At 43.0% G+C, this 26,061-nt stretch overlaps 1 protein-coding gene across 1 annotated transcript in view; it reads left to right on the forward strand.

Annotated features, from left to right (window-relative positions):
- Window positions 1–449: 449 nt before the first annotated feature.
- The window catches only part of SMS (spermine synthase), a 52,268-nt gene continuing 26,656 nt past the window's right edge, over window positions 450–26,061 (forward strand). The window contains exons 1-2 of the mRNA XM_063343082.1: window positions 450–779; window positions 18,263–18,383. Of these exons, the coding sequence (XP_063199152.1) occupies window positions 725–779; window positions 18,263–18,383 (176 nt within the window). The 5' untranslated portion in view covers window positions 450–724. The remainder of the gene's footprint in view (window positions 780–18,262; window positions 18,384–26,061) is intronic.

A 26,061-nucleotide genomic window follows, 5' to 3' on the forward strand; every position in this document is an offset into this window, starting at 1 on the left:
CAGGGGGCTTGTGTCATTTGTGGCTCGGGCACGCTAGTTTACAGCTATCCTTTTTTTATATATATATATATAATGATTTTAAATAACTGGCTTTGGAGATTCTCTGGTGGCGGTCGCTCTGCAACAGCGGGATAAGAAAGGAGCCCCCTTGCCCAGCGGGCGACAAGCAAACCCTGCGGCGGCGCGGCAGCCACCATTGCTGCTGGACCTTCTTCCTTAACGGATTCCACCGGTGGATGAGGTGGGGAGGACGGGGCGTAAACTGAATCCTAATAAAATTCCGGGCTCAGTTGGGCATTTTTCGGGCGCACGGACCAGCCCCAGCCCCGGGGGCCCTGAGGCGGGAGCTGGCGGCCCGGCACCAGCGCCGGGCTGAGGCGCCGCAGCGGCCGCGCTCCCGCCGGCGGCCCGCCGAGGGCCCCCCCACCCCTAACCAACTGCCCCTCGCCCCCAACCAACTAACCCTCGCCTGGCACCCGTTCCCCTCACGGCCACCGGCCTGGCTCCCGCGCCACCCCGCCGCCAGCCCTCCCTCCACGCCGGGCCGCCACAGCTCGCCGCCATTGCCCCCGCCCCGCCGGCCGGACCCCGCCCCGCCCGCCGCCCGTCCGCCCGCCCCCGCGGCGCCGCTGCAGCCCCCAGCGCCCATATAGGCTGCTCCGCCGCGCTTCCCCGCGCCGCCGCCGCCGCCTCCTCCAGGCATGGCACAGGGCTCTACCTCACTATGGCGGCAGCAGCAGCGCGGCACAGCACCCTGGACTTCCTGCTCGGCGCCACAGGTAACGGCCGCGGTGGGGGACAGGAGAAGAAGGCGGGGGGGACGCGTCCCTTCGCCACCCCCCCACCGCCTCGGCGGTGTGTCGCGCCCCACCTCCCCTCGCCCCTTCAGCCGCTGAGGAAGCGGCTGCTCGCCTGCCAGGCCCCGCGCGGTCGCCCCCTCCCCCGGGCCTCCCTCCGGGTAGCCCGTGTGTCCCCCCGCGTCGCCCCGGCATCCGCCTCCGGGCAGGTGCCCCCGGGCCGCTATGCCGCCGCCCCGGGCAGGCGGGCGGCCCGCTGCGGCCTCCCGCCCAGAGCCCGCCGTGCCGCCGCCCCGCGTTGGGGGCAGCCTGGCTTGGGGCGAGGCGGCGGTGAAGGGCCGGGAGGGGCCGCGCAGGTGCCCCCCGCCCTGCTCGGTCACTGCGGCGGGCCCCGGGCGGCCGCCGGGACGGGCTTTCCCCGCCGGCGACAGGGGGAAGCGGTCGGGCGGGAGGTGCCGCGCCGCGGGCCTGGGGGGAGGGAGGGCCTGGCTGTTGGCGAGCGGCCGGGCCGCGGGGCTCCCCGCGAAGCCCGCCTGGACCCGGGGACCCGGTTAGCGCAGCCCTCGCACCGCGCTTGGGGGCGATGGAGCGGGCTGGGCTCCCCCGCGGAGCGAGCCGCGGTACCACGCGTGAGTGCCGTGTCACCGCGGTGTCTCTGTAACCCCGCCGCGGAAGCGCGAAGGAAGTGATTAGCGATGAAGCTCGGCTTCGGATGAGCCGCCGGCTATTTCGGAGCTTTACTCCGCCGTTATCTGTAGGGGGCACGTTCGAGCCAGAAACCCGAGGGAGACACCACGTTTCTCAACAGCCAAGATGGGTGAAAAGGTTTAATTGGGGGGAGGCGGCGGGGGGAAAGCCGCCATGGTCGCCGAAGCTGGCTGGCGACGTCGGTGGTCACTGAGCTCGGGCTGCCCGCCCCGGGACCGGCGGGCCTCGGGGGCCTGGCCTTCTGTGCCCTACCCCTTCCTCTTCGTTTCCCCTTTTGGAGGGAGGGAAGTAGGTGTGAAGGCAGTTCCCTTCATCTACGGATAAAAATCTGTCCACAGCTTTGTTCCTGACCCCAGGGCCTCTGCTGCATACTGTGTCCTTTGTGACATTGCTGCGTTTGCACTTCTGGGAGCCAGGAGCGGAGAGGGGGAAGGCATCAGTGGAGTAGCTCTCAAACAGTGTGCTTTGGAATGTGTTTCGTGGTGGAAGTCTTTCTATTTTACAGTGAGATTTTTTATAGTGCAGCTTAGCCACTCTAATGGTGACCTAATGGCAAATGAGATAATCCTGTCATTTTCCTTGCATCTTCATAGAATCCTAATCATATAATGGTTAGAGTTGGAAGGGACCTTAAAGATCATCTAGTTCCAACCCCTGTGCCATGGGCAGGGACACCTCACACTAGACCAGGCTGCTCGAAGCCCCATCCAGCCTGGTCTTGAACACTCCCAGGGATGGGGCATCCACAGCTTCCCTGGGCAACCTGTGCCAGTGCCTCACCACCCTCTTTTTAATAGCTAATCTAAATCTTCCCTCTTTCAGTTCAAAACCGTTACCCCTCATGCTTGACTGATCTAGCACAAGCAGAATTGAGAAGCTAAAGTAGTCTAAGACCAATTTTCATGGATACCAGCCAGCCCCTGCAGTGACCCTATCTGTTTACTAACTTGAACTATCATGGGTTCAAGGGTTATGTTAGTAACTAACTGGCTTCTGCAGAAGAGTCAGAATTGCCAGGGAAGAGTAGGACTATGTGTATTGAAAATAAGCTGCAGTTGTATTAGCTGCTCTAAGATACAAAAACTATGCTATTAATAAAATAGTGTGGTAACAATCTTAAGTATTATCTGGCTTCCAGGTTGGTTCTCTATTCTGTTTGCCTTTACTTTTGAAGACAATGTTTTGATATTTCTCCAATCAAGATGGATGTACCTGAATGTGGACGGGGGATGGACCAACTGTAGAAGTCTTGCTGTGAAGATCAAAGGAGGGGAAGAAACCTTTTTCCCTTCTTAAGTTAATTTTGGCACAATAGACATCTTTACTGAGATGTGAAGAACTTTCTTCCACTCATGACAGCTCTGAAGCTGGTTTCTACTTTTCATGTGGACTTTTTCCTCTCATCTAGTGCCTATGGCCCAAAGCATAAAGGGTTGTCTCCAGAGGAAAAATGGTGAATGTATGTTTGTAGTTTGTGTTAAAAGAGTTAAAGCTTAATGCTGAATCATGGATCATCAACTAGTTGAGGCTTTTACTGTACATTACGTGGACAATAAAACTTCTGAATGGTCGGGAATGCCATGAAATGGCATTTAGTAAAATAAGAGGTGTGTTTTTGTACCTTCTGATCTCGTGACATATTATCTCTACAGCTCATCTGAAGTTGTTGCATCTTTGTATTGTGGAGAATATAGGATCTGTTAACCTTGGTAAATGCATACTCCTTATTCCTCAAAACATTAGCTGTGTCCTCAGTTTTTGAAAAATATGTATTTTTGGTAGGTGTTAATATACCTGTTAAACTTGCCAGTTTCTATGAAGGCAAGACTTTAGTCTATGAAAGCAAGTTTGTTGAGTAGTTTGCAAGATGCATTGCAGTGCATCGTGCAATAACTGTACAAGGTTATGGTGTCCGCTTCCTTAAGAATCTGCTTGTGTATGAGAGATGTTATATCATAGAATGTGTTGGGTTGGAAGGGACCTTTAAAGGTCAGCTAGTCCAACCCCCCTGCAGTAAGCAGGGACATCTTCAACTAGATCAGGCTGCTCAGAGCCTCATCAAGCCTGGCCTTGAATGTCCCCAGGGATGGGGCCTCCACCACCTCTCTGGGCAACCTGTTCCAGTGTCTCACCACCCTCACTGTAAAGAACTTCTTCCTAATGTCTAATCTAAACCTACTCTGCTCTAGTTTATAACCATTGCCCCTCATCCTATTGCTACATGCCCTTGCAAGCAGCCCCTCCCCAGCTTTCTTGTAGGCCCCCTTCAGGTACTGGAAGGTCACTATAAGTTCTCCCTGGAGCCTTCTCTTCTCCAGGCTGAAGAACCCCAGCTCTCTCAGCCTGTCTTCATAGGAGAGGTGCTGCATATATGGTGGTTGAAATCTTTTGAATATGGTTCTCAGTGTTCCCACTTAACAGAGTAGCTATCAGGTGTTCTCCCAATCCTGAAGGAAAAACAGGCTTCACTGTTAATTGTCCACAATCAAGGTTGAACATGACTATAAAGGATAGGATAGTGTTTCTGGGGTGTTAACATTCTTCTAGGATCTGTTTGTTTCTTTATGTGCTGCATTGTGTGTGGCTTGTCTTCATCCTCAGCCTTTTGAGGTTGTCGGGGAGTAGAGGAGGGAGGCTGTCTTTGGATTTCGGTGAAAAGATCTGGAGGGCACAACTCTGCATTAGGAAGATGGGATTTTGTCATGTGTTAATACTTCTGTAGCTATTAGCTAGCAACTGCTTGTGCTACAGAATGGTGTAGATTCTGGTGGGTCATTTGCACTGGCTGGCTTCCTTGGCGTGTGCCAAAACCCTTTGATAGCAGCCTTGTTTTCTTCAGGCAGTCCAGTTCTCTTGGGATATTGGACTGTGCTGCATGTCTGTACGTTCTTCATGATTCAAATGTGTGTTCAGCAAGGATCTTGAAAATGATAACTGGAATACTGGTACCTCTTGGTGTTTACCATCATCACTTCTGTAAGGTTGTTGGAGGTATTGAAAGATGCCAACCAATGTCAGTGAAAACATAACATGGGTGTAGGGTGTTGGAGGAGAAAACAAGTCCTCTTGTGTTGGTTTGAGATTGGGAGGATACACATAACACTCTTGGGGGTGGGGCTGCATTAGAGGAATGAAGCCACTTTACTAAAAGCTGTCAGTTTTCTTCAAACTCTTCAATACATTTTTTAATATACTACAAAATCTACAAATTAGTTAACAGGAAAAAAGGCCCTTTTGTCTGTCTTCCTAACTATACATCCTGTAATTATGCATCCCATCAGTTTTTTTTTTTAAAACAATAGGCAATTAGATATAAGCAGGTATATTAGCTATTGTCTGTGGCCCTTGAGGTAAGTGGACAACTTCAGAAGGCAAAGAGCATAGTGTTCCTTATCCTGAAATACAAGAGTGCTTTAACATTTATGAAAATGGACACAGATTGCTCACCTTTCTTAATTGGTGCATATATAAGGCTTTAGCCATTCCTTTCACTTCTGGGCTAGTGACATCTTTGTTAGTCAGTCAGAAATGAGGCATTTGAGACTCCTCGAGTTACTTAATGTAAGGACTTTATTATGGAAGTAGGTGCTTGGTGCCTTACACCTATACAGAATTGAGCTTAGATTACTGTATGTTGTGAATCTGCTCATATATGGGAGTGTTTCCATCCATGTATGAATGTGTCATATAAGCTTGCTTTTCTTGGTTGTTGGGGATTAAAATGGTTAATGTTCTTCAAGTTTCTTTAAGGGGGTGGAGATAATATGGAGACTTTAGATTTGGGTTTTTCTTATTTGCTTCAGAAAGTTGCTTTGAAAGGGTAAGAACTTGTTGGAAAATTAGTTTTAACTGTATTAAAGTTTACTGTTTGGGATTATTGCTTGGGGGGGGGGGGATTATACGGTTTATAGTACAGCTGCACAAACAATTGCGCTGACAACATTCAGGGCCAGGGCACAGATGATTGAGCTGGTGGAGGAGAGCAGTGATTCCCTGAACTGACCCAATTACTGCAGTAAATTCATATGAAACTTGTGTGTGAATTAACATACATTGGGAATGCCAGGGCAGTAATGCAGGTAAGGCAATGCTTGGGTTTTTAAGAAAAAGGATAAGTAGGCACGTGTGTGCACATGGCCTGTTTTTCTTCAAACTAACGTTTTCATGGAGGTAGAAAGAAGAGGGGAATGACCTTTTGTGGGCTGAGCCTCCTCTTTAGGCCCTTTGTCAGTGGCTTTGTTCCTGTCCCGCAGGGTCCACTGCTCAATTCTGACACTGGGGGGAAAAAATTGGTGAGAAAATCAAGCCTGTTTGATGGTTAATGGCTGCAGTACTTACGTCTAAATGTTGCTGGATGTAGACAATATATTAAGAGATACTCTTTACTAATACATTATGTGAAAGAAAAATCTAACTGGAGTCATGTGAATTGTTTTATGCTTTGATTAGTGTTTTGCTGCATAACTGCACTTATTGGAGACAAACGATTACAAAACTTCTTTTGGAGGCTCTTGCAAGGGGATGCATTTAAATGCTTTACAAGTTAATTAAAAAGACATAAAATGTCTCAGCTGAAGTGTCCATTACAATGTAAGAAAGTGCCGTTAACTCTTCTGGCAATCCTGAATCTTAGACTTTTGGCCTACTTTTAAGCAGACGTGAATGCTGCCAGGTGAAGCTTTTATATGCAGTCAGGGGTGTAAAGATTTTTTTGTTGTTTACAACTGTTTAATAATACTGCATGATATACCTTAGTATTTGACATCCTTAAAAGTATGATAACTAACTGGTCATACATGTTGTGTTCTGGAAGAATCTTGACTATAAGGTGTTCTAAGTTACTATACTAACAGTTCTTTCAGTATTGAAGTTTTTACTTAGGCTATCAAATTGTTAAATATTTGAATTGCATGCAGTTAAGCTGATAATTTCATTCTTGTCTTTGTTTTGATTTGAAGTTGTAATGCTCTTCATAGAGCAGGATCACAATTCTATGCTTGTTTTTTGGCTGTGCCGATCTAAACTTTTGGAGGGGAGGAAAGAGTTGGCAAAGCCTAGTTTAGTTCTACATCCCTTTGCAGCCTTGTAGTTGAGCTTCCTTACTGTAATGACTGTATTGGCTTTTCCCTTCTGCAATCTCTGAATTTCTACCTGTGAAAACACTTCACAAGTTCAGCTGCTTGTGTGTGGTAAGCTGTATCCTGCTGTAGTAAAGACAATTTGGAATTGGTGCGGGTTTGGTTTAATAAGCAGATAATCAGCAGTTCTGAGTCATAATTCATCCTGCACTAAGTGTGGAAATACCAGAGAAAGCAGGAAGAGGTGTCTGGCATTGAAAACTTGGTGTCTCTTGCAGAGTTTTTCCACAAATCTGTCAGAATCTTGTGTATGAAGGAGAAAGGCTTAAACTAATACTAAATACTTGGCAATTTCTAAGATTTTATTGGTGAGTTTTCTCATTTATAACCTTTGAGCACTTGGCTGAATATAGTTATTTTTAAATTGATATTCTCTATAATGGGTGTTTTTGTTGCCTGATGTACCTAGATATTCTACAGCTCTGTTATTTCTTGTGAGGCAGATCGGCTTCTATGACTGGAGGTGGCTGCAGTTAGCAGTAACAACACATTAAGTATATTTTGAACATGTTTGGAGGTAACAGTATCTCTGAGCCTGGTAGCTCAATTTGTCTGGTTCTGTCAAGTACTGGGTTGTCTGAAGTGCTGAAACATCTGATTACAATGATAACATGCAGATGATATGCTTATCTCTTTACCATATTGATCTATGGTATGTTATCAGAATTTGCTGACTCGTTGGCTATGAGCTGTATGTGAAGACCATGTAAATAAAGATTTAACGAAACTCAAGTAAATCTTGCAACTGTTATCAGCCTTGGCTAAAGGTGTGTTTGCCTCCAGCTTGCAGCTGTAGTTCAGGAATGGGTCTGTGCTAGTTGAGCTCCCTTAGGAGCCCCTGTGAGCAGCGTGGGCTCAGGCTGTGCGCTTGGCTGGGCTGGTCCCAGCTGAGCCCTGCAGGTCTCCATAATCTAGTTCTAACAGGCCTGGACCAAGAACTGGCCTGCTGTGTGTCAGGGCACAAATGGGGCTTGTCAGGAGGAGTTAATACAGGAATTAATAGCTTTCTGTTTTTAGCAGCGAGGACTGCTGTGACCTCGTTCCCTGCTTTTGTTGATTTCCAGTTTTGAAGATTAAAATGCTTTATGAGTGGAACTCTGAAAATATAATTATCTGATTCTCCAGCATGATGTCAAGTACTCAATGGCTCCTTGTTCAGACACGAAGGAACTGTCACCTGCAAAGGTGAACATTGACAGCATGGGAGACACTTTCCATGAGGCTGTAGTTTGAGGCTGTGGAACAGATTCCTGCAGGAAGTAAAGGCTGCTTTTGACACATCAGTATTTCCCATTTCAGGTACTTTTCTCTGACCATGCCTTTTTAATAGCAAAATTCTTGGAAGGAGAGAAGTACATATGACAAGACTAATCACTTTACCTAATACACTTCTAGAAGATGGGCAGATACCAGGTGATGAAAGTGGCTTGAGAGATGTAAGTGAACGGGAGAACTGGTGCTGTTTGGGTATGCTGAAGTTCTGTTACCAAGTACATTTTGTCTTTTACTGCTTTTTTGAATGGAAGGGCTACAGCTCTTTCAACAGGTGAGAGTGTTTATGTGAACAGTCTTTATATGCCAGTTGATGGATTTCAGTTAATGCATTAGTGGGAGACACAAATTAAGTTAGTGGAACTGGGGCATTGAAAAAAAAAATTCATTGCTGCTAAGGCTCAAGCTACATATCATATGAAGTAAGATTTCTGAGTGCATAAATACTCTGTGTAAAGGTGGTATGCCAAACTTAAGAATGTTTGTAAATGCCTTTGACTTACCTCTTTGCCTGTTGGTCAGCTCTGATCTGTTGGGATGAAGTTGTGCAAGAAGTTCAATGAAATGCTGTCTTTCCTTAGGAAAACTAAACTTGACCACACAGCAAGTCTGGAAGAGTCTGTGAGACTTAGATGTTTAAAAGGTGAAAGATACTGTTTGTGGTTTGTCCAGAACAGTGTGACAAACATCTCATGTGTCTGTTTCTAGATAAGCAAATGTTGCTTCTATATTAAAGAACAGTGAATTTGTATGAAGTGGAAAAACCAGTAAGAAACTTACAGGGTAAAGTAGCAATTAGGGAAAGGAAGAAAGTTAAAAATTTCTTTCTTAACTAAACTTTTGTGTGATTATTAAGCAGCAATGTGACTTACAGAATGCCAGCCACTGTTACTTGTGGAGGCCTATAAATGGTTTTTCTTCCAGAGTTACAGTAGAGTAGCAGGACTTCTGGTAAGCTGCTGTGCACCATTCCAGAAGATCTGCATGTAAAAAGTTGTTGTTAACCATAATAGGATGGCACATCACTAGTTGCAATTAGATGCCAGGTGTAAGAAAACTGCTTTTAAAGCATTTATTTTATCAAAAAATACAGAAATGAATACTTTGTAAATGTCAAAGTGAGTGGTAGAGCCTTCTTAAACATTCTTTAATTCTGTGTGTGACTACTGTGAAAAGTATATAGTCACCTGGCAGTTCTTTGTTGCTTTTATCATCTTGCTGAATTTCTTTTTGAAGGAGCAATACTAAGTTTCGTCTTCAGAGTTGTTCTGGCTGTCACAATTCGGCACGCTTGCTGTCTTAAACTTATTTTTGTCTTATGGAATGTTCTTGTAGGACTTGTCCTACCTAACTGAAAAACATTCCTCTAATAGCCAGCTGAAAATGGTTCCTCAAGTGCTTCCAGCAGCAATGAGGGACTCTTAAAAAAAAGTTTTGCCAAAAGCTAGCAAGGAGAAACCCCTCTATAGGTCCCTGTGGCAAGTTCTTTTTAAACTTAACGCTAGTGCATTGTGATGCAGGACTCATCAGGAGTGAGCTGTTGATGTTGATGAATCCACAAGCAGGAACCCTGTATTTGTGCAGTAAACAAGCCAGGAAAATTGTGCTTGTGGTGCTAGGTTTCCCAAGTAACTCCTAAGTCATGTCAGATGATAATCAAATATGTCTGCAAAAGAAAAAAAAAATAATCTAGGTAGATTCTGGAAGCTGATCCTTTGTCTTTGTTCTTTCAAGTAGTTTCAGATTCAGACATGCTGCAAATACTTTAACCTTGACTTTGCTGGCTCTGCTGTAGTCATTCACTGTTACAGTCACAGGTTTATTTTCCTGTCTGTGGGTATTTTATTAATGATGCTCATAATAATTGAGCTTATATGTAGGCAGATGTCTGTTTAATTGCTTGTCTCTGTGCACTGGTACAAATTTTCAGAGAGACTTCTGTGGATGATGTGTCCTGGCTCTTACAGGTATCTCTGCAGGACCATGGCATAACGCAGAAGCCATGTATACCTGCTGTCCTCCTGAACTCTGGCTGATGTTCCTTGTCTAACAAGCGGGTGGAGATTCTGTGTGGCAGAATTTTAGAGATTAGTAAATACATTTATTACTACGTGTGGTAAAAGTTTAATAACAAAGCTGAGCTGCTTCACTTAAGTGATCTGTTTTAAGCCTTCTTTCAGTTGTTCTGAATGACTTAATAAAACTATCTGTACACAAGTGTGTGTCTGTATGTGTAACAGTCTCCCAGATAAATCCTACTGACCAATTGAGGACGTAAATCTATTCTTCCTGAGTGCTCTTAAAATGCAAAATGCCTTCAGTAAGGCTTTGATCTTCCAGAAGTCAAGAATATATTAATTGGAAATCAGTCTGTGGGCTGTCAGGAGGGAAAAAAAAAAAGGGGCCCCTCATTATAAAATTTATTATATTACATATATTTATTATATTTTATGTTAATTTCATCACTGTTACTACTAAAGTTACAGTAGTGTTTTTAAAACTACAAAGCGAAGTTTAGCTTTTTAAAGGTGGTTTTAGGAAAGTTGAAGTAGGTTCTCTTCCTCTCTGCCCCTCCCCACCTTTTGCATTCCTTTGTCTGAAGATGTGCTTCCACAGACCTCATTCTGGTGAGGGGCAGAGGGAAGACAACTCAACTTTGGGAGACTTCTGCGTATGGGGAAGATGAGGGAAGAAGGTAGGTGTAAATTGTGAAGGTGCGTAGTACTCTGCCCAGGACCAGGTTCCTTGTTCTTTGTAGGTGTGTGGCCCTATGCTGATGCACTTGGTGCATCTGGGTAAAGAATCTGGTACTGAAAGAAAATCAATATCACTCCTGTCTTCAAAATACCAAGAAGGGAGACCCAGGGAACTACATGCCAGTCAACTTTATCTTGATATCTGGGAAAGTGATGGAGTAAGTAGTTTTGGAAACTATTTCTAGACCTGTTGAGGGCTAGAAAGCATAGCTGACATAGATTTACAAAGGAGAGATCATGCCTGACCCACATGATAGCATTCTGTGGTCAAAAGACGGGCTTGATGGAGGAGGGAAGAGTAGCGGTTGCTGTTTTATCTAGACTTCATCTAGTCTTTCCAATAACATCTTCATGGACAAAGTGGGAAAGTACAAGTTGGTGAAATCCACAGTGAGGTGGACTGAAAATTGAATTGCTGGGCCTGAGAGATTGTTGTGATCAGCAACAAAAAGTCCACCTGGAGGCCAGTCAGTGGTAGTGTGCCCAAGGAGGGGTAGGTAATGGGGCCAATGCACTTTAATATCTTCATTAATGACCTAGGTATTGCTACAGAGTGCATCCTTGGCAAGCTTGCAGATGACACAAACCAGGGAGGGATGATTGATGTACTGTAGGCCCTCCTGGCCTACAGGAACCCAATGAAGCTCAGCCAAAGGGAGTACCAAGTCTTGTACCTGGGAAGAATGACCCCATACACAAGTACAAGATAGGGACAGCTTTGCCTTCAGCCTAGGGATCCTTGCCCTCAGCTCAGCCCCAGTGAGGCATATCTGGGGTGCTGGGTCCAGTGCTGGGCTCCCCAGTACAAGAGAGAGTTGGTCCTACTGGAGTAGGCCTGGTGTAGGGTCATGAACATGATTAAAGGACTGGAGCATCTCTCATACAAAGAGGCCTAGATTAGCTGGGAATGCTCGGCCTTGAGCAGAGAAGGCTCAGGGGGATCTTGCCCACATAGAATCATTTAGGTTGGAAAAGACCCTTAAGATAGAGTTCAGCTGTTAACCTAAGTCCACCACTAAACCATGTCTCTAAGCACTGTGTTGAATTACATCTATACATTAAAAAAAAAAAACCACAACAACAAACCTCATGGGCAGAGTAGAGAAGACGGAGCTGATCTTTTCTCAGTGGTGCCCTGTGTGACAGGACAAGAGGCAGTGGGCACAAATTGAAACACATGAAACTTGATCTCAACATAAGAAAACGCTTCTCATTGTGAGGGTGATTGAACACAGGAACAGGTTACCCACAGAGGCAGTGGAGTCTTACTCTGTGGAGAGAGCGAAAACCTGACTGCATGTGGTGCTAAGCAACCTGTAGTCGTTGATCCTGCTCTGAGCAGGGGGTTGGATGAGACAATCTCCAGAGGTTGCTTCCAATGCCTTCCATTCTGCAGTATCTACCTGACCCAGCTGTGCCAGAGGGATCTACACAGAATTGACTTAGGTAGGAAAATCGTACCTCAGGTGAACCACAGGCTTGCTCAGGGGGTATGGTCACATCATTGGCTTAAGCACTCTTTCACCCTTCCCTCTCACTCCTTTTTATGTCAGCACTAGCTCTTAAAATATATGTTGCACGTTGGTTTTGGATGCTTCCCACGCCACCTCCCTACCTCCCCAGTTGAGTCTGGTGCATGAATGTACAGGAAGAGGCAGCAATGAGAGAGGGTGGGAGTGCTCTGTTTGGCGGCAGTGCAGCTTTAGCTTGGCATTGGTCAACACAGAAAAACATCTGGAGTTCAGTCCCTAGTTGGTTGGATGTTTTGGGGAAAAGGTGGCTGGTAGCTGTGGAGCGTGGGTGGGAAGGGAAGAGGCAGGTCACATTTAACTTGTGCAGAACGCTGGAAGAAAGGAAAGATGTTTCTTGCAAGAGTAATGTATTTAGCTGGATATAAGACGAAAAACCTATCATGCTCTCAGAAATGCTGCAAATACTGTGTTAAAGGCTTCTAGTGTCTGTCAGAGATTTGTTATCTCATATGGGTGTGTTTTGTGTGTATTCTTGGCAATCTGAGCTGATAGAAAGGTAGTGGTAGTGCAGCAGAAGAATGAGGGTTGAATCAGCCTGTTGGTAGCTGGGTGTCTTTAATACTTGGAGAGCTCATTCTGATTTGTGGTTGCTTTATGTATAATTTCTAACGGACACTTGGATGCACTGTGTGTGATTTATATTGACTGTGGTGATGACATGGATGTGCTGGTGAGTTCATGCACTTGCTTGAACATGCACTTGGGGCACAGTATGGCTTAATTTGCCTGTATTCACTATGTAGCTGGAAGTTCTCAGAGTAGGAGTGTGGAGGATGTTCTGTGGAAACTTCAAGAAAAAGCAGCTTTCTGCTCTTAACCTCCTGTAATACAGAATAATGAAATGGAGGAAGTGCACAGGGAAACTTTGATCTGTTTTCTCATGGGTGGGTGAATAGTAGATGACTATTTCCACCTGCTGCCCCTTTTTTAAGCCATGCATGATTTGTTGATGTCTGTGCATGAGTCAGCATGAAGAGGTTGATTCTCACAGGTGCAAACTGATTGGAAGGAATAATTTTAATATAGCTTTCTGGTTCCTGCTGTTTTCTGCTTTCACAAAAATGGCAAGGACAAAACAAAGGATTCTTCCTGTGTGTATGCAGGTTCTGACAGGAGACTTCCAAACTTAGTACCTGGGAGGTGCATGTTTCTAAAGCCAGTTGTCTTTCATTTGTATCTGTTAACCTGTCAGGCAAAAGGTAGCTTCTTTGTCCTGGGGAGTAATGCAAGCAGGGGCTTCAGGGTGTTCTTGGAGAAAGTCCTCTCATTCTTGTGAGGCATGCATTTATTCTGTAGTCCTTTTTCAAGGAAAAGAACCAGTTAAGGGAACTGTTGTCATTCTGAACTCATAGTTGAGCCAGTGATATTTCTGTGGAAACTTCTCTGGATAGTCTAACACTAGTGTGCTCTGCGCACTGATTTTTTTTCCATGCTGGCAGATCCTTTTAACCAAGACAAAAGGAGTACGGTTGTTAAGTTTTCAAGTTTTAAGAAAAAGATTGCCATGCAGGAGTTGATGACTAAATGATAATCACCAGTTATCTACAAATTATTCTGTACTGCTTTGTACTTATATATGTAGGGGAGAGGGTGGGCTAGTAAGATGAGGCTGTTGGCTTTCCATAAACTATGGCGACTTTTGTCGCTTTGTTTTTTGTTATTTCTCCATTTGTTTTAGTGCCTAAAGGAAATCTAGGACATGTGAAATACAGGCACTGGAGCCTGAAGTTTCTCCTTGTCTCTGGATTTTAAAATTTATGAATGTTTTGCTCACTAAGCATTTCTGCAGCACACACCTAATTCTGGAGTTTTTATCATAATTAAGACTGATATTTTTCCAATGTCAATATTATACCTCAGATTAGTCTATGAATGAGAGGAACACCTGTAAGCCTGGTTACTGTAGTTCCAGTCGGTGGTGGTGGAGGGGAGGTGCTGAGGGTGGCCTGATGTGACTGTGGTGGGCTTGGTGGCCAGAGCAGTGAGGTGTGCAGTTGCAGCAGGTTGAAGGACCAGCCTCCTGCTCCTTGCCTCTGGAACTGCCCCTGGGACTTCACCTGGCTAGAGATGAATCTCTTTTCTCAGGTGTGTTCCCTTCATCGGTTGTACCTGACACCTTCCCACCTTGTCTCTGCATATTTCCTTTTTCCTGTGAGGTTTTTGAAGAATTGAAGTTGATGGGTAGAGAGTGCCCATGTGTGAGAATTTCAGACTTGCACAACACAATGACTTAATATATTGAAACAATTAATTTAAACGGCTCTGAACTGAAACAATATGTCAGTCATTCAGGTTGCTGTTTACTATTAGCATATTCTGCGTTTTGGCTCCTAATGTACTCTAACTCATAATGTGTTGTTAATGAAGCAGTTCACTTATGTTTTTTTTCTTCACCTTTCTCCACTGAAAGTGTTAGCTACCAAGGGAAAAATACAGTCAGAGATGTGGAAGCATATATAAGTGCTTTGATGTGTCCTGTTTTGGTTATATTGCATTCTTTCTTGCTTGCTAGAGGAAATGATTCAAAATCAGGGTAAGAAGAATTTGAAGTCGGAAATGGGGTGAATATTTTCAAATGAGAGCTAATCTGTTCCCATAGCTTACTAAGATTTTTGTCAATCCTCTGGTATGAGGAGGTCTTAAACCAGAATATTTTTAGAGATAGTCTGGCTCAATAGCAGATTACTGAACTGAGTGTTAGAGTATCTGGGTGAAATTAGTTAGTGTTATGCAGGAGGCCAGACTGGATGCTTACAGTAGCTCTGGACTTTGAGCTGTGCTTATGTTCACAGATTGCTGTCAAATAATGTCTTCTCTGCTGCTAAAATTTCAGAGGAACATCTGCAACTGCTGGAGATCATCTCTTCAACTGAAATGCCAAAATTGTCTGGCTTAACTAGGCATTAACTCCCTTGAAAAATAGGGATCTCAATCTTGTACAGTGTTTTTGTTTCTGTTCTGTACAGTTGAAACTCTGGGCCTCTTCATTCTTTCTGACAAATAATTATCAAATACTTAAAACAGTATTTCATACTTGGTGACCAGATTATGTTTCCTTTTGTTTCTGATTAGCAAAAAAAATTAATGACTACTTGAATTAACATTTTGATGTAGATTCAAAGGTGTCTGTACAGTTCTGATCACCATTGTCCTTTTTGCTTATCAATGCTTGATATAGGATATCTGAGTTTGAAGTGAGTGGTGGCAAGTGGATTTGGGTGAGAGATCCTGAGGTTGCTGAAGCTTCCTGATGCCTTCAAGCAACCACTGATGCCTCAAACACTTTAAAAAGGAGTCTTCAACTTTGGAGAATTAATTAGCCCTTTGAGGCAAATCTTGTGTGGTATAACCAAAAGGAGATCTGATGAAAGAGCCTGTTGTTGTCATCTTAATTTCCTAAAGTTAATCGCATAATAGGAAGAACTCAATCAAGCTTGTGCCTTGCTGCTTAGCAAAGAAACGTAGTGGTGAATGACGAGCAGCTTGTGAGGGACTAGTATGTTCATGGAGCAGAAAAACATCAGTGATGATTTGTCCTGCAGTCTCTGCCAAGATGCACCTAGCAGGAATCCTTGAAGTTGTTGAAAGCAGCCAGGCTAAATGTGGTATGAGCACTTCAGTTCTTCCAGAGTATGTTCTCCATCTTACTACTTCAATATCTTGCAGGAACTGTAAGGTGGAGTGGTCTGGGTGTTAGGTGCATACTGCTTCAGTTTGGGTTTTGTGCTAATTTGCTGGCCTGGAAGGGCATGCTGTGCATTATTCAACTCGGTTCTTGTTTAACATTGTTGTGGTGGTAACATAAGAAATAAGTAAGGAGAGGAAATGAGCATGGGTTTCATAAGAGATGAGGGATAAGGTGAAGGAGTGGGGCAAGGAAGCAAATGCCAAGCAAAATGAGGGGACCACACGTCTGAAGTAACAAAAATTCTTTGAATATACTGGCGCTGGAGCAGCAGCTCTTATCCTCCCCAAAAAGAGTGTTGATGCATGCCGGAAACTGTAAGTTTAAAGTGAGCAGTGCAAAGTTGCCTTCCCAGTGCATGAGACCAGAATCAGGTTAAGAACTGTGGCTCTAATTAAGGCCCCGCTTATTTGTGCTTTTGTCACAAAAACATGGTGGCTTGATTGTTGGCCACTTACCGTAACCACAGTTACTGGGCACATAAACTGTGTACTCGGAGCCTTAATTATTGCCTGTGCCATGGTGTGGTACCTGACTGATGCTGGACAGGAAATATAAAAACTTACTGGTACAAAAGGCACAGTTTTTGACAGGAGGGTGAGGAGGGGGGAAAAAAGCTTCACAGTGGTAGTGGACTGTGTGTGGAGTGTCTCATCAGTGAGGGTAAAAATCATCAATGGTGCTACTGAGAAAAGGCCAGCAGTCAGATCACTTACTGTTGTCCAACAGAACTTATTCTTCATTAGTTTTATTTCCCCATGATTTGCAACATGAGTTAGTGAGATGTAGACGGTGAAAAATATTTATCTCAGAAAATGCATTCAAGATCAGATAGTATGAACAGTAAGAAGCAGGCCCTTTCCGCTTTTAATAAATATCCTTGGCAAGGTATTGGGGAACTGGTTCGCTCTTGGCTTTGTGTAGAGGAAAACTGAAGTGAATGCTTTATCTGTTATTTCAGCCTGTCTTGTTAAATCATACAGGGATAATAGAGTCCAGGCTTTACAGATGGGCAAACATAGATTTCAAGCAATAAAGTTTTCAGTTTAGTCTGCTGTGGAGTTGTGTAAAGAAGATAGATGAGCCAAATTTTGTGATTTACTTGGTATAGATTTGTGTGCTTGTTTGAAGCTTGTACAGATCAGTAACATCCTGGAGACTATTGCTGATTGTGTCTGTAGGCTACACTTACTGGTTTCCAAAGTGTATGCATTTGGGGGCAGGGAGTAAAACAAAATAATTACCTGAGGAATAACTCTTCAATAGCTTGGGGCAAGGGGAACAACGAGTGAGTGCTGAAGCATTTGGTTATAAACTGTGCTTCTAATGTGGCTGTGGCAGGTGATTTCTCTGATAGAAAGACTCTAAATCCTGGTTACATTATTGATATATTGCATGACTGCAGTGGCTTAGTTCTGTGTTTGTGAAGCAAAAATGATACTTCCCTTACTGGGACAGCCTGTAGAGTAATACTGGTAGATCTCTCGCTGATACACCAGTATGACAGTCTTTCCAGTTTTGTTCCTGTTCGGGTAGGTGTGCCTTTACCATCATCCTCTATGAACTTGCCTCATCAATTCCAAAGTCTGACAAAACTTGCAACTTGTTTTTGGGACGCTTATTTGAATGGTGCATCTAAAATGGCTGTAATGAAGATTATTTAAAAAAAAAAACAAAACCCTCACAAAACTAATGTGTACAGCAAACCTGGGGCTTCTGACACTTGCACATTCTGACCGAAGAAACATCTTTATGGACAAATAATCAGCTTGCTTTTGAAGATAATTACCAGAGTAACTTCTTTAGTTACTTCCAAGGGAATTTTTGTGAGGCCTTTTCCATAGCATCATGAAGAATTCAGCTGGGGGGGCTTGCTCTGTCCTAGATGTTAGAAAAAGGATGTTTCTATAGGGCAGAGTGGATCGGGTGTCTTGTCCTGTCTAGTTTTCAATGCCTTTGGAAAAAATGTCAAGCCATAAGACAGGGAAACTACTAAGTTTCTTGTCAGTGCTGTGGTTTCTTTCTGGGGTTGTTTGTGTGTTTTTAAGAGATTAAAAAAAAAAAATCACATGAGTAGGGACTTCACTGGATTGTGATACAGTTGGTGACCAATAGTAGCCATATAAAAGTACTCTTATTACATCCATTGTAGATAACCAGTTTTGCTCAGGGGTAAAGACTGATTTAAATTGTTTGGATGCCCATTCACTGAAGAACATATCTCGGGATGGAGGTGGGGAGGGGAGAAGGTACAGGAAAGCTATTGTGCAGATGAAACTCAGAGTATGTACTCCAGGCTGCCAGCAAAAACTGTTGAGCCTTTTAAAAAAAAAAAAAAAATCCTTACTAATTTTTTTCCTCTTTAATCTCACAGCTGATTGCAATGCTGTTCTTAAAGCTCTACAGCCCATTTTTCAGGAGCAGGGAATGACAGAAACAGTTCATAACTGGGAAGACCATGGTTATTTAGCAACCTACATCAAAAAAAATGGCAGGTGAGTAGATTTCCTTCCTATAAATTATGTCCTCTGTTCTCTCTTAAAAATATTTATTTCTCCCTGTGTTGGATCTCCTTCTGGGGTGGAGGCAGGGCAAACTGTTCTTTTACCAGCCTTGTGTATGAAGTGACTAAAATAAAGCATAATACTGTTGATGATCTTGTCTATGTCATCTTGCAATGTCATCTTGCTGTTTGGATATCAGAACAGTTGAATTCTGGTCTGCATTGACGCAGTGACATTGTATGATGTCTTGGTCTCAGGGCCAGTCCTTCCAGATGCAGGAAAGCTCAAATCAGTTAAATGTATTTGTAATTCTTATGACAATTGAATATGTCTAAATATGTTCAAGTCTAACCTTAGCATGTGAATGATGAAAAATTTCTGTCTCTGTCTTGTTGTATGTGCTTTTAAACACTTTATTATACACTCTAATTTCTCAAGCAGTGACTGAAGTAACTTAACACCATGATAAAGGTGGTTGGTGTCATTAGTGACACTTGCATAAACAGAGTCTACTGGGATAAACTGGTGAGCAAAACCAAATTCACTTTATTTCCTGAAGCTGCTTTACAGTGTCAGGGTTAGTTAATTACTGCATACACCTATTTGTTTACAGTTACTCAGTTGTCTGTTCTTGACACTCATTGTGGCAGTTGCTGCTTTTGTTCTTCTGGAAATCTCTAGTTCTGTGTTCAAGATTGGAGTTGAGCTAAATAACCTTTAATTTGTTGTCTCTCTTCTCCTGGGTGTCTTGTTAAGCAGCTCAGTTGGCCACGTTCCTAATATATGAGAATTACCTAAGGATTTTCAAGTTGTATTGTTTCTGTCATTATATACATAGAGAGAACTGATATATCTAGTAGGAAAATTGGATCCTAGGCAAGTGTGTTGCCTGCTGGAATTTGTCTCTGTTTACTGTGTATGAACATATTTGTATGTACTGAACATATTTGTGTGTACAGCTCTATATGTGTTTTACATATATAAGTGGTGTAGACAAGTTACACTGGTAAACTTGGGGCCTGACTTAAGGTAACAAATAAGCTGGCATGAGTCTAGTCCTATGTTCATATCTTTCCTGGTAATGCTCTATGAAGTTCTAAGTGTATTTCAGTCATCTTTTCAAATGTGACACTGTCTCTTTCTGTTCAAAATTATTTGGTTTTTTATACTTGATGTGCCTATTATTTTTCTCTTGTTTTTGTGTGGTCTATCTTATTCTGGTTTTAGTTACTTATGCTTTTATGTTCTTCCTGAATAAAGATTCCAGTTCTGTAGAAGCTTTTGTTTCTGAGGTCGGTGAAAAGATAGCCAAGTTGGTAATTTAGTACTCTGGTGCTGTCCTTCCTCTGTATTGGGTTAAGCTTGTACTTTGTTCCCCTAAAAAGATAATGCCAAGGATACACAAACTCTGAATAATTAGAAGGTAAAATATCTAAAAGTAAAAAGGACTTACAAGACTTAAAGGTTGGCTTTCTTTGATTACATGGCCTCATCTTGCTTACCTGTGTTTCCTTGAGTCTGAAAGTGACATGAGATGTGAATTCTCAAATTGGCTTTCCCCTTGGCAATCTCATCTGGTCATTTTTCTTAAGAAGACAGCCTCTTCTAAAGGAGCCATTTCCAGACTTAAATTACCTGTCTTCTGACATGTTCCAGGAACTTTCTGGAAGACTGTCTTCTATTGTATAACATTTCCAGGAGATAGCTGACCTGGCATCTGGAAGCATCTCTGAGTAAGGTCCTTATAAATCTAAATCTTAAAGTATCTAACCTGATTTCTCTTAGTACACTGTCAACTGAAAATAACTGTCTTCCCCAAGTGCTCGAGTAATACTAATGAATGATTGAAGGGGGGAAAAAAGGATGTAAAAGTTGACATGTCTGCATAGGAGAGCTGGGGAGCTGTGCACTGAGCTTCAGGAAAAAATGTGAAGTTTAAGATCTAAATGCTGAGGCATCCACATAAGACATGAATGGGCTTTCTAGTACTGCAGCACCATTTTTGCCTTTCCTGATTTGCATAGGCTGATTGACTTGCTCTGTCACGCTCCATTTGATGTGTGTTTTTTATCAGTCAGATGTAGAAGTCTCCCCTTCTCTCTGTAAATATGCAGTGCTGCAACCTTGCCTTTCCTTGTTCCCCCATGTGTACTGTGCTTCACTCTCTGTATTGCTAATCCGACCATCAATGCGCTGCCCAACAGGAATGTGGATAACTGTCAAAAACCTTTCATTGACCTTAGTTTTAATATTTTGTCAGCTTAATATTAAATTGTCTACAAGTGTTGTCAGTTCAAAATTGTTTGCTAATGAAGACTCTTAACACTTAAGAAATAAGTTCTCAAAGTTCTGATATAATACAGATCTAGAAATAGTTGACCTTCTAAGAGAAGCTATCCATAAGAGCATCCTAAGCATAATAACAAATTGCAGTTTGTGATGCAGCCTCAAAAGTGAAGAATGAGCGTGCTCAGAAGAGCTCAATATTAAGAGGATATCGTTCCCTTTGCAAGTGGCTGGTTTGGTGTTTTTTTTTTTTTCTTAGTGCACTGCTAAATGTCAATTAATAAAGAATGATTATTGTTTTCTCTTGGTATATTCATTGCTGTCTGAACACCAGAGCATACTGGATTTATTTCCTCTGGAAATTACTTACTTTACTAGTCAATTTACTGTAGTGGTGTGAGTTAAAGTACTCTTCTGTGCTTAGCCATGCCCATTGAAAAAAATACTGAATTGGGGAACAGCAGCATGTGCAGAACTTCCTGTGAGTTTTGGGACTTCAGCGGTTTTGTTTTCTTGAGTTTTCGATCACTTAAACTGCATGTACTTTTTTTTTTTAGGCAGCCTTAAACAGCATATTTCTGTTAATGTCAGTTGATGGAGTTTCAGTTAAGTGAAGCAACTGAGGGTGTGAACGCTTAAAAACAGAAACAAACATTTCATGAGTGGTAAGAATGAACTGGTGAACATATAGAGGATGGTGTGAGGCTGCACATACAAGCACATTTTTAACCAGCCAAAGGGGACTGAGCCATTGCGAGACAAAGATGTGCAGCTGATGCAACAAGCCGAGTACTAATCCCAGGAAAAAAATGTTTGAGATGATAGTGATACGTTGCTAAATAGTGTCTACAATCCGAAATCTGCAGAGATAACGCAGACCCGCAGCCTGCAGGCTGTCCCCAGTTACAGATTGCTGGACTGTGGGCAAATCTGTTTGGCTGTTGACAAAACTGTCTCTGACAAAGACACGGTGTGAACAGCCCCGCGGAGGGCTGCGGTTGTTAAACGAATTGGAGCTGATTTGGGGATTAAGCCGTGCTTTCCTGTTGTCATTACCAATGCAACAGAGCTCAGCTCTCCTTTGTCTGAAGTTAAGCAAGCAAAAGTCACATGTGGCAACTCTACCTGGTCCATTTACTTTGTGAAAGACTCCGACAAAGGACCTAATTGAGGGAAGTTCAGCTGAAAACATTTACTGATGGGGTTGTCAACACAAGGCTCGAGGCTGGCAGGAAATGGCTCACTTGAGCCACTCAAGTCCCTGTCTGTAATGGTGGCGACGGATAGCTTCTCTCTGTTTTGCCAGCCCCCTTGCCCAAACGCTGAATGGGGGAACAGTAGCACAGGCGGGAGAGGAGCTCTATCCCTGAGTTTTTTTGGGGCCTCAGAAGCCTCGTTTTCTTGAGCTGTGTGTGTTCAGATCACTCCCAGAATGTTTTGGGGGTCACTTTTCATAAAAGTGTTTCAGTAAAAGCAGCATGCTTTTGTTGAAGTGTCGCTTACCCTAGCTTAGAGTGGACAGTTAAAGATTTCACATTCCTAACTTTTTTTACGTTGTTTAATGTCACGAGGCCCAGTATATCTTAACAGCTTAAAAAAAGTTCTTAAATCTTGGGTAAGAAGAAAATCATTAAAGCTGATCTTTGGAAATAGTTGAGTATCTTCTCAACTAATACTACATTTTGATAGCATCACTGCTTGTGAGCAAGTAAGTACTCTTCTGTTATATAGTGTGTACACCTGCCAGGGATTTTTCTTGACCTCTGTGCATCCACATTCCCTCTTTTGTCATGTTCCACCTGAAAGTTATTTAAAACACCACAAAACCTGAAACTTAGGGTCACTATTTCTACAGAAGACTTTTAGAAAAGCTTTGACATCCCCTATACACACATCCATTTTTAGCTTCTGCCCTGTGTCTGAGTTCTTGTTTAAAGAAATGTAATCCTACTGGCATTTGACTTCGCTGTTCACAACAGTGCAAGATTTACGCAGTTGAAGTTGGCTTATATGTCACTGAGATGATAATGAATATGTTAACGCCATGAAGGGAGGGGTGAGTGTTTTTACTTTTTTCTCTTCTATGTGTTGTGGTTTAACCCCAGCCAGCAGCTAGGACCATGCAGCCTCTTGCTTACCTACCCCCACCCCCCAAAAAGGGTAGGGAGAAAAGGAGGGGAAGGGGAAAAGACTGTTTAATAGAACCATAATGGAAAAGGAAAATAAAAATGGTAAAAGAATATACAAGACACAAGTTGCTGCTGCTGCCTGGTGGATTTGGTTGCCCAGCCTGACCTGAGCAGAGATAGCCAATTTCCACCCCCTGCCAAGCCCCACTTAAATACCAAGCATTGTCTCTATGGTACGGAATATTCCACTGGCCATTCAATTTTTTGTCTGTGTTCCTTCTCAGCTTCTATGGGAAGCTGAAAAAGCTCCTTGGCTAATGTCAACATCGCTTAGCAACAACTGAAATAATATGCATTGTTGACATTCATTTCATACCAAATCTGAAAATACAGCAAGCACTAGAAATAAAATTAACTCTGCATCAGCTGAAACCAGGACGCTATGTTAGTCTTTTGCTAACCATTCTACATGCTAGTCAGCATATTTTAAAGGAGCAGGATGAACGTTCCTCCGCTCTTTGTTTCAGGTTAAAATGTTGTAGTTTTTTCATGGAGTTACTTACCCAAAGTGCAAAAATGGGCTGAAGAACAGGAAGCGGTTGCTAGGAACTAGCAGTTTAAACCAATGAAAGCTACCATCGTTCTAATTTCCTTATTTTGTAAAAAGAGAATAGGGATAATGCTATAGTGGCTGCTTATTTCCTTAAGGTTCCTTAAGTACTTTGTAATTAACATGAAAAGCATTTTAAAAAAAGAGAGAATATGCTTTATTGAAACAATGTCATGATGATTTCTTTTATTTATTTTGTGATTTCCTAGTATTAGCAGGTTCCAATTTCCAGGTGATACTTTTATTGGCAGTCTGTTTTTTAAATACTCAAACTATTCCATGTGTTCTGTAGTGACTCAAAGTTAGTTTATCAGCAGGTGAAAGCTTTGACAGTTGAAGAGGGGTTTGTTAGGTACCTGTCTGTCTATCCTGTTTTATTCCCTGGGTGCAGTGTGGGGGAAATCCTTTTTCAAATATGTGGCATTACAATGTTTCGTACTCCTCAGTACATGTAACTAAGGTAGGATACACACTTTGGCTTAGAATGTGTTGATCTCCCTGCTTCTGGCTCTTTTTAAATAAAGAGTATGCTCATCCAAAACCTCTCTCGGTTTCAAAGAGTTACCTTTAGACTTATGCAATAGGGATTTATTTCTTAACATCTGATGTACCCTGTTCAGGTGGTAAGATGCAGCACTCAATAGAATTGTTTCTGTAGTTAAACGCATTTGCATGCAAACATGCAAAGCTTGAGTTCTGCCCTGGAAGACATGGCAAGGATGCAGGTGCAGCAACAGGGGCCTTGTTACAGTGGGGGCCACTTCTCATGTGCAGATATTGTTGCCTAATGGAAAGGAGAGCATCCCTCCTTCCTTAACTTTTTTCTCACTGCTTTTATGAAAATGTGTGCAAGCCCACAGCAAAAGTGTGGCAGGTGGTTTTTTTTTTTTTTTTCATGAAGACAACATGCGGGAGGGGAGACTTCTGAAGAAAACTTAGTTTTTCACAGGTTTTTTCCCCTCGTTTGGATTGTAAAGTAATCTTTGCTATATTTTCATAGGTAGAAAATAGAGACTGTATTATCATGGTCTTTAAAGCCCTCCCCCAGATATTGTAAGAGTTGCTGCTGAAAACCTGCATTCACATGCATTCTGCCAACCAGACAAGTGTAAAGTAACAAAAACCAGCATAGCCTTTGCTCTCCACTGATGGAAGCTAGTTAAGTCTTTTGTGTGTTCAGCCTTGGCCTGCTGCTGTTGCCTTAATGCTACTAGTCTGGTTGCCTTTCTGGATGTACACTTGTACTGTTGGCTGTGTGTTTAAATCTTTGCAGGCATTTTAGCTATTTTGGGGGTTAATTTCCAACCCAAGTGACTTTTAACCAGAGTATAACCAGCCTGGGTCTGTATCAGCTTCTTTGAGAATTTTGAATTTCATTCGTGGTTGTTTACCATAAATTAACTGTCTGAGATTCTCAGCCAGACTCTCAGAACTTGAATTTTTGCCCCACTACACTGCTCCCGTCTGGTGGCTGCCTTTCATCTCTCCCCCCTGCAGGTGTTAGGACGGTGCTATTTCAGTAGAGGTAACAATTTGACGAAATGAATGATGGTTCTGCAGTTACTGTCTTCCGTATTCTAACACTATCATATAATTTATGGTAAGTATGAAGTTGTGTGGTTGTGCTTTTCAGAGCAACCCACCTCTCCTTGCCTCTCATCCAGGAAAAGACCCCAAAGCAAAGGCAGTAACATCATATACTAAGGAAATGCTTCATGCAGTCACAGGGTAAGTGAAGACAATGCCAGCTGTCAAATCTTATGACACTATGTGATTCTTGTAGGAAAGGAATTTAAAAGGGAACTAGAGTCGTGGGACAACCAGTCTGTGGCTTATTTGTGTAAATAGCAACCCCTCGAATATGGGAATAAACTGATAAGAAGTTTTTCTAACAGTGCAAATATTTCTGGTACTGTGCCAGATCTCAGAGACCTTAGTAACTATGCTGTCTCATGAACTGCAAATTCTGTCTGTAGTGCCCCAGCTCTGAGGGCCTGGAGCAGGTCTGTTGCCTTCACCAGAAGTGTCCCTTTTCGTTGTGAATGGTCGCGTCCAAAACCTGCTGGAGTGAGCAGTGGTTCCATCTAGCGAGCTCTGCTCTTTTGTCTTTCTCTCCTTTAAAAAACCCTAGATATTAACTCCTGGAGGCTTGCTGTTTGTTCTTACACTTATGCCTGAGTGTTTTTTCCTCTCATGTTAGGCACATTACAAAATAAACCTTTGCTGATGTGAAAATCATATAAACAGAATCCTGGTAGGGTTTTCTCCAGAGCTGTCTTTTGCAGTAGCCATTCCTCCTATGCTGAGGACTCTTAGAAGCACGCAACTGATTTGAGTCCTTTTGGTTCAAGGGGTTGTAAGGTCACAGAAAGAAGTGTTTAAAAACTCTAAAGCCATGGTGGGGTTGGGGGTGGAAGTGTGTGCGTCCTGACCTCTTTTTTTTTTTTGTTGTTGTTTAGTGGTCCTACTTGTGTCTTAGTGCCGCTGATGGGAACATCAACTTAAGCTGTAAGATGTTGTGGTCACTATGCAAAGTATGAAGTGGCCCATGTATCATAATTACTGAACTGTGTTAGTCACCAGCGAGTGGGGCGCGGCATCCCAAAACACACAAGTAGAGTGTTTACCTGCCAAAGTTCAGAAT

Source organism: Chroicocephalus ridibundus, chromosome 1 (assembly GCF_963924245.1).
Source record: "Chroicocephalus ridibundus chromosome 1, bChrRid1.1, whole genome shotgun sequence".
NCBI classification, from domain to species: Eukaryota; Metazoa; Chordata; class Aves; order Charadriiformes; family Laridae; genus Chroicocephalus; species Chroicocephalus ridibundus.